Source organism: Brachionichthys hirsutus, chromosome 2 (assembly GCF_040956055.1).
Source record: "Brachionichthys hirsutus isolate HB-005 chromosome 2, CSIRO-AGI_Bhir_v1, whole genome shotgun sequence".
NCBI lineage: Eukaryota > Metazoa > Chordata > Actinopteri > Lophiiformes > Brachionichthyidae > Brachionichthys > Brachionichthys hirsutus.
The window spans coordinates 8,942,988-8,951,301 of record NC_090898.1 but is presented as its reverse complement, the minus strand read 5'-3'; the positions used below and the strand labels follow the sequence as shown (position 1 = coordinate 8,951,301).

Genomic DNA, 8,314 nt, shown 5'->3' with positions numbered 1-8,314 from the left:
CACTGTACAGTTACTAAACAGTGCCCTCATAAAATGGTGCTGACATCTTCAATAACAACCTTTATCACAGCTGGGGTGGGCAGGACGTTATTAAAGATAGAGGTTGTTGGAAACATCTGGTAGAGGTCAGCACAACGCCGGAGGTGTCATCGGTGGTAAAGCACCACTGTGAAATTGTGCACCCCGTGCATATCTTTTCAGACATGTCTCTTCGCGTGTCTATGGCATCAATCTCGATCAGTACAGATTGTCCTTGGTGGTGGAAGTGTGAGTGACGGTGGTGGAGTCGTCGGGTACGGATCCTCGGCGGCTCGGTCGCAATCGACATCGCAGCAGATTCTGCAGCTCTCTGGACACGCTGTTGGAGAAAGCTGTGTAGATCCAAGGGTTGGTGCAGGAGTTCAGACTGGCAAGCAGCATTAGGAGGGTGAAGGCCACTCCTGCAGAAATGAAAAACACACACACACACGTACACACATTTTATGAGCTGAACTGTTTGTCCAACTCGCGCATAAGGTACATCACATTTTTACATCTTATGAAACAAATGTCAATAAGTACAACCAATATTCAGTTTGAATATTATCTCATGTTTCTTGTTGTCATTTAATTTCCATAAGGAATTGCAACAGGACTGTAAATATCCCATCACAAATTGTCAATATTTCAGTAGTAATTTAAGCACAATGACAAGCTGCTTTCAGAACATGAAAGGTGAACATGATCAGCTGAGTGCGTGCCTTTCTGTTTGTATATGGTGAAAATAGGGCTGCCGGCAGCAGCTTGTTCATTTTTATGCATTCTCTACTTGCATATGAACACACTTTGCATTTGCATGTCTGCGGCAGTATCTGCGGCATGCTCGCACGGATCACGTTGCGTGTTGCGCTTGTGTTGTTGACTGTGCAAACTGCTGTTCCATTATCATTGCAAATGAAATGTCGACATCTGATACTGTTGCAAAAATCCAACGGCAGACAATGACACATTCTTATTGTCTTCGACTTCAGATCAGAAGACATCCTCTCAGCACACGCCATCGGTAATAGTTTAAGGCGACGGTGTGCTTGCTTGCTCCATCTGCGACTGCCAGTAAAGACATCAACAGATGCTGTTTATGAGCCAAAAGGTACAGAGGCCCAGATATGTCTTCCAGGGATCTCTGGTGCGTGCTCAAAACAAACATTGTTTTTGACCTTGTATTTCACTCACTCACCACATCTGAGCTGGAAATACACGTCCCTGGAATAATGAGTGAGACTCGCTACACAAAACAACAGCATCGATCAGAGGTTGTTGTTTGAACTTATTTTGTGTTTGTTTTTGCTGTAAATAGTGCAAAACAGACTGACACAGGCTGGAACGACATTAATGCCTATTAAAAGGTATTAATTGGACAAATGAAGAATGATCTATCAGAGAAAAACAGCCGAAGTGATTCAGACAGTCAGAACACAAATGTCTGTTTTTTGTTGCTTTCCATAGCGTGAGTCACACACACACACACACACACACACACACACACACACATATATCATGCAAAACAGGGGCCATGAAGCATGCATGTGGCTCACCGTGGTCAGGAGGGTTGGGGTCCCATGCTCTCCACAGCTGGACAATGAAGAATGGAGACCAGCAGATTGTATAGGCCAGCACGATGACCAGGGTCATTTTCACTGTCTTGGACATGGCGTTGGTGATGCCCGGAGGCGGTGGAGATAGAGGTGTTGGGGGGGAATAGTCAGTGGCCATCTCACAAGATGTGCAACCCTCTTGGCAATCTGAGCTTCTTAGTATTTGCTGCTGTGTAGGCGATGTTGTTGTCAAAGTCACGTGTTCACTACAGTTGTTGTAGTGAACGACAGATGATGCTTGACCGCTATGGCCATTATTATGCACACCTTTTAAGAGCTGTCCTCCTGCCCTGTCCCTTCCTCCTCCTCCTCCTCCTCCAGACGTAGATACCCTCCTGCTCCAATCATCCTTCTTTTTAAAAGGCTGGAAGCGGAAGAAGGCTTTCTTCTTCTTCTTCTTCAGCTCAGTCATCATCATCCTCTCTGACTTCAGGTAGATGTTGTTGTGTATCTCACGGAATATTCTTATCTGAATCATTGAAAGAATTTAAATCAGCTTAACATCTCAGAAACGCAACGCTCTCTCACGGCATTGTCAGGCATGACCTTTTAAAGCATGAGGGCTACGTTTACAATCGTTAGATGCTGCTCTTGGCTTGAGTCAAGACAATTAATTACATTTTCTGCTGTTACAATTGACAATAAACTTGAAACAAAAGTGAGAATGCCTTTCAGACATTTTTTTAAAATATATACCGGTATACAATAGCACTCTTTATACACTCTTTTTGCCAGAAGAACTGTCATAAAGCTTTTCATTCTTTGTAAAATAAAAGAAAACTAAATAAAAATTCTATATATCAGGGTAATAATATTAATAATATAATATTAAATTAATACCAGTAGCTATTTTTGTTACTGATTTTATAATGTTGCTGCATCTCTGCCCCTTTCAACACCTAAACCCGCTTATTGAGCAAATAGATTCAAACAAGACACTTCAGTACATCTAACAGTATATACCAGAAAAGTACCCAATAATCTGAATCAATCGGCCTCTCAATTTGGAGTTGAAACTAAAAACATAATTCTATGTTTGGCAGAGAAATGGCATGTTCCACCTCCTGGCATGCGGTTCTGAAAGTGAGCAGATTTTCTTAGCAGTCATCTCAGCAGTGTTGCTGCAAGTGCTTGTGTTAATTAGAGGAAATAGCTGGACCCTGAAAATATCTTTCTCTAAATAGAGCGGCAGTATTACCTGGCAGATGGTAATGATGAGGGCCGGCAAGATGAAAACTGCCATAGTCATCCAGGTGATGTAGGCCTTCAGCCCCCACGGTTCAACAAAATTACCCCAGCACTCGTACATACCAGGAGCCACTTCTGAGCGAGAGAAGATGAACACCTGACAGATAGAGCAGAAGGAGGTGGTCAGCAACTCACCCACAGACACATGGCTGTCGGGGTCTCTTCCATTAGACATAGCTTGAAGCTGGAAATTGAGTAGTAGTAGATGAACTATAATGGCCTCATTGTTCTAAAAAACCAACATCTGGCACTCAATGTTTCCAGCCTGGGAGTGAATGCTCACTGAGCTCTCTTTTCCTTGTATTCTAAGTGTGTGTGAGGCATATGCATGTGTATACATCCTTCCATACCTGTGGTATACTGAAGATCAGCGCCAGGCCCCAGGCCACCATGACAGGGGGGTTCCAGCGGGACATTGCCCCTCCACGGTAAGCCTGCAACGGGCAGCAGATGGCATGATGTCTGTCTACGGTCATGGCAACTATCATGTAGGAGGAAGCAAACATGCCCACAATCTGCAAGTACTTGACAGACCGGCAGAGCAGGTCAGGCCCCTGGAACCTTTCTGTGATGTCCCATATTAGCTGAGGAAGAACCTGAAACCACAGAATACATTTGGATGTATTTATTTTAAAGTAGCTTCTTGCACGTTGGTTCTCCAAGCCGCAGCTATAAAGGCAGCAACACAACAAAGTCCAAGGAAGTTAGCGAAGAAAGCTTAAAGACAGTTTGAGCAACATAAAAAAGTCCTAAACAATTTTTTATTCCAAATGATTTGAACTGCCTAAAAGTCTGTGTATTCACTGTTATACTTAACAGTTCTTGAAGTGACTTATGGACTAACCTGAAAAAAGGCCACCACCAGATCAGCCACGCAGAGATTGACCATGAACACATGCATTGGTGCATTTTGTTTCCGCCTCCTCAGCAGCACCCACAGCACAAAGCTATTCCCAAGGGTGGTAAGAGCCAGCATCACCCCGAGGATAGCGATCTCTGCCTGGGCCAGGCCCGGGTCCCTCACCCTGGGCTGGGGTAGGGTTTGAGGGGTGGAGGTAGTGGTGGAGCCATTCTCAGGGAAGATGCTGAAGAAGGATCCGTCACTGTTAGAACTATTATGGGAGGTCAGGTCAGAGACAAATAAAGAAGGGGAAGAGAAGTTGTTCCTTCCTGTCGTGACCAGGGTGGAGTGAGATAACCCAACAAAGTCCATTTCCAAACCAATGCTTTCCAATCCTGAAAGACAAATAATGGACATTTTTCAAGTATGCTTTCGCATAGATAAAACAAAATTACATGGGGAGATGCTCGAACAGGGGTATAACCGAAGAAAATAAATTCATGGCATTGCAGTAATTAAGGGATTAATAGTTCCATTCATCGAAAAATAAATCACGATGGATTTTATGTTGCAACTACAGGGTCTCCATGAACAACTAGAAATTCCAGCATTGATGTATCTTCAGAGGAAACACCATTAACTTAGTTTAAAAGGTACATGCATTTTCAAATAGAAACATGATGCAGTAAATAATATTCCTCAGTCTTCCCTGTGTCTTAAAACACATTATTGCATTTCCAAGTCTCTTAATGGGTTAATGCTTACGTTCAAAATTGCATGTCTCTTCGCAGGAAGTGCTGCAGAGAATAAAAGCATGATGTTGTGTCCTCTGTAATTTCACTACGATTAATGATAGAGTCAGTTTGTCTCTTGCCGTCCTATTAAGGCTGGTATATAGTCATTAACTTTCAGGATGGCAGGTATTTAAAGTGTGCGTGTGAACATTAAGACCAACAACTTTCACACTTTGCAACATTTCATCTTCGATGCTTGTTTGTCTGCAGCTTTGAATTTATACCAACAGTGGCTTTTACACGGTCAAATAAATACATATTTGAAAAGCGAATAAAAGCAGAAAACTTAAAACATGCATTTCTCTAAATGTAAATTATTGCCTGCCTCACCTTCTGTCTTGTGACCTCGTGGTGCGTGGCAGGCTAATTCATTCATTTATTTTCCTCTTTCATGCACAAACACCTTGTTTGCATCTCAAGACGCTGACACTGGATAGACCTGACTGGCAGGTTGAGTGCTAAGCAGGAGCAAATATGAAATGGTGGAGGCACCAGTGGCAAACAAACAGATGGTTTGGCCCTGGGGGCAATAATCCAGGTGGAATGAAAGATCCATCATGTTCACTCTTGTCTTGTGATTGCGTGCCAGTCCCCTGATTAATTTCCATTGACCAGGTTTGACCCATGCTGATTAATGAGGGTCTCTCTGTCCTCATTAGCAGCCCAGTGTACACTCAAATAACCTGTTGCTCATTTATCCTGGTAATTTGCTCTTCCTTTTTCTTTTCTATTTCCCTTCCTGACCTGTTACTGTCTCTTTTTATTTTATCTTTCATCCAGCCAGTTTATTTCTCTCCATCTGTCCTACCAATCATCTGCAGTCATCAAAACTGCAGTGGAAGCAGTTTCTTGTTTGGTGTCTATTTTTGTTTGACATCAAATCATCATCTTATTAAATATCTGACTTTGGTAACAAGAAACAGATCTGCAACTGTCCACACTCTAGGGATCTGTTTCTAGAGTCTACAGTCTAGAACAATCCCTGACCGAGCTGATAGAAAACAAACATATGAATTAAGAATTAGATCTCCATGTGAAACACACACAAGTTTTGATATCCTATGCTACTTTTCTCTGCATGACAATTTATTTAAGTTCTTATCAAGAGAAGCAATGATGGCCCGGATGAGTCGACTGTAGAATCGCATTAGCGTGTGAAGGCAGACATGAACATGCATTCTGCTTCATACAAATGAAAGCAAAATATCCAAGTAAATTCGATCCCCGATTCTCACATGCAGCATGAATTCCCCATCTGAATGGGATTGTTTCAATGACTAATTGATACTCTGCAAATATTTAGGTATTTCCATTCATGGAGGCGTCTGTTGTGTTTATTAAAAATACATTTGGAAGCTCTGAATCCACAATGTATTCCTTTAGCATGCACCTCAGGCTTCTGGTCGCCAGTGCAAGCTACAGCCAACGTGAGCAACAACAGTAAACATATTCTGTTTCATATTCCTCTAGCCCGAACAAATAATTAGATGTTAATTATGTGGCACCACACCCTAATAAACACATGGATACAGTCATTGCTCGCTCACATTTTAAATGTGCGTGCCCGGCAGTGCTCTGTTAGTTTTGTGTTTGCAAGTGTCCCCATGGGTTACTTATTTCCATGACATACAAGCGTGCAGACAGAAGCAGTCACCAGATGTGGTGTTGAAGAAGGTCTCAGTCCCCATATTAGCAAAGATGAAGACCACAGACTGTTCATCTTTTTATTTATTATTACCAACATGATGCCAACAAGTTCTAAACCAATCAGGATTTTTTGCTTTGCTCACAATTGATTCAAAATCAAATTTTCCCACAAAGAATCGGGTACACCTGCGCTTGTTGGGACCCAGGCTAAAATAACATCATAATGATGATGATGATGATTTCCCTATAGTTGTTACAATCATAGGAAGTACTTTTGAACAATATAGATTACATCAAATGCACAAAAGGAAGGAAATCGTGTCAGCGAGAGAAACATTATTTCAAAGCACTTTGTTTGATACGAACCGCTTCCTGGTTACTATTATTAAAATGATTATATCAAACAGTTACTTGATTAGCAAAATGCTGCACTGGAGATTACAGTAAACTGGTGTGATGCATGTTACCAGTGAGAAAAACAATTCTTGATTTTGCTGTCTAAATTTCATCATTTTGAAGAGAAATACTTCATTAATATCGAGTATATTAACTAATTACCTTATGGACGTTTTGGTCTTTTGTTGTATGTTTTAGAAGCCAATCAATAAATTAATTAACTTTTAAAATGTCAATTCTATGAGTATCGCGCATAAAATAGTGACAAAAACAGTGCTTTATGGCATCTTGTATATGCTTTTTAATATATTGGAATGACACAAACCAGCGCAAAGAACTACAGAACAAATAAAAAAAACACACACAAGTACACAAATGAGCGCCCAACAGTTAGTGCGTGTGTCTGTTTTAGTTCACCTCTTACCTTTTTTGTTAGTTCATGGTCAGCGTTCTCATGCATGTATTTTTCTCTCAGTGTGACTGTGGAACAAAGCATTAAGCGCTGTCACCATTACCATCCATTAACATCGCACGCTAGAGCAGATCACATTAACAACCCGACAGTTCCCTCAAGCCTTTTGACGCCAAAGAAAAACTTAGACAACTGCATGTATTCTCATCAAGGCTCCACCAGAAACCTTTCATGACATAAAGTAATGCATAACTTCTTGTAAAATGTGTCTATTTTTTGTCAAATCAACAGTGACAACTTTTTTTTATTTATTTTTCTATAAATCTTTCAAACGGTTTGCATGCATGTCTATGTTATATAACACGTAGCCTTATGTATTCCTCTCTGTGCTTTATGGATTTATTTATATGACTATAAGGAACATTTTGAAGTAAACGAAATGTAAAAGCAGTACTTTCAGACCCTTCATAGTTATATATGTACCTTCCAATGCAGCTGCTTTCCTGATTCTGTTTTTTTAATACTTTTGTCTTTCTTACATTAATTATTTCTATACAATGACAGACTTTCCATCTTTATCACCATTTCAGTAGGAATAAAAACATCTGCTGCAGATATGTCAACAGAAACCTTCTTTTTGATGTGATCAGACACTCTGGGTAGGAACACGATTCTGTCTAAGAGCACCCCAAAAAAAGTCAAATAAAGAAGTAAAATACGGAATATAGAAGTTGAGGTTTTTTCTGTGTCTCTTGCAGATATCAGATACTGTAGATGTTCAGAGAGATGACCTAGATTAGCCAGTAAACAAATCCAGTCACATGCATATAAGGAGGTTAGAGGTCCAAAATATGCTGAGGTCCAACCTGAGTTTTTATCTATTTAGAGAGTACTTCCCTTATTAGGGAAGATTTATCAAATAAAAAGAACAAATTCAGTATTTAAACTTATATCGGAATCTTAACATCACTTTCAGCATTCGTAATGAAATCAAACGTTCATTGATTACAGAAATAGGCACTTACCTATGATCCATTTTATTTTTTTCAGGGAACTGTCAGAATTGTACCCAAAATGTGCACATCATCAGCGATGTCTTCTGCCAATCCAAATTCCTCCACTCATGCGATAACAGTTGGCATCTGGAGGACAAATGTCACTCAGCTTGTCTTTAATTCAGTGTGACATCTGATGTCTGCAGTCTGTGCAAGTCCTTGGTGTGTCTGCCGACTGTAATGTCCTTGCCAGCATAGAGCCGTCTAATATCCATGTGTGTCAAATCTCCTTGCGAGTCATGTTATTCTCTTGAAAACTGCTGATCCTCCAGCACCACTAGCATAAA

The 8,314-nt window shown here is 40.7% G+C and overlaps 1 protein-coding gene across 1 annotated transcript; it reads right to left on the bottom strand.

The window, feature by feature from the left end:
- Nucleotides 1–237: 237 nt before the first annotated feature.
- On the bottom strand, nucleotides 238–4,140 carry avpr2aa (arginine vasopressin receptor 2a, duplicate a). Its single transcript, XM_068752641.1, has 6 exons — nucleotides 3,727–4,140; nucleotides 3,233–3,478; nucleotides 2,833–2,979; nucleotides 2,019–2,103; nucleotides 1,575–1,730; nucleotides 238–440 (listed from the first exon to the last, which is right to left on the bottom strand). Exons 1-6 carry the CDS (start codon nucleotides 4,138–4,140, stop codon nucleotides 238–240), a joined length of 1,251 nt encoding a protein of 416 aa, XP_068608742.1.
- Nucleotides 4,141–8,314: the final 4,174 nt, after the last annotated feature.

Bases quoted from the DNA above. Each gene is read 5' to 3' on its own strand.
- avpr2aa (XM_068752641.1), bottom strand. From the start codon at position 4,140: ATGTCCATTATTTGTCTTTCAGGATTGGAAAGCATTGGTTTGGAAATG. The intron at 3,479-3,726 runs GTTAGTCCATAA...CTGTGGTTTCAG, and splicing joins TGGTGGTGGCCTTTTTTCAG to GTTCTTCCTCAGCTAATATG. The intron at 2,980-3,232 runs GTATGGAAGGAT...TCTATCTGTCAG, and splicing joins TGATCTTCAGTATACCACAG to GTGTTCATCTTCTCTCGCTC.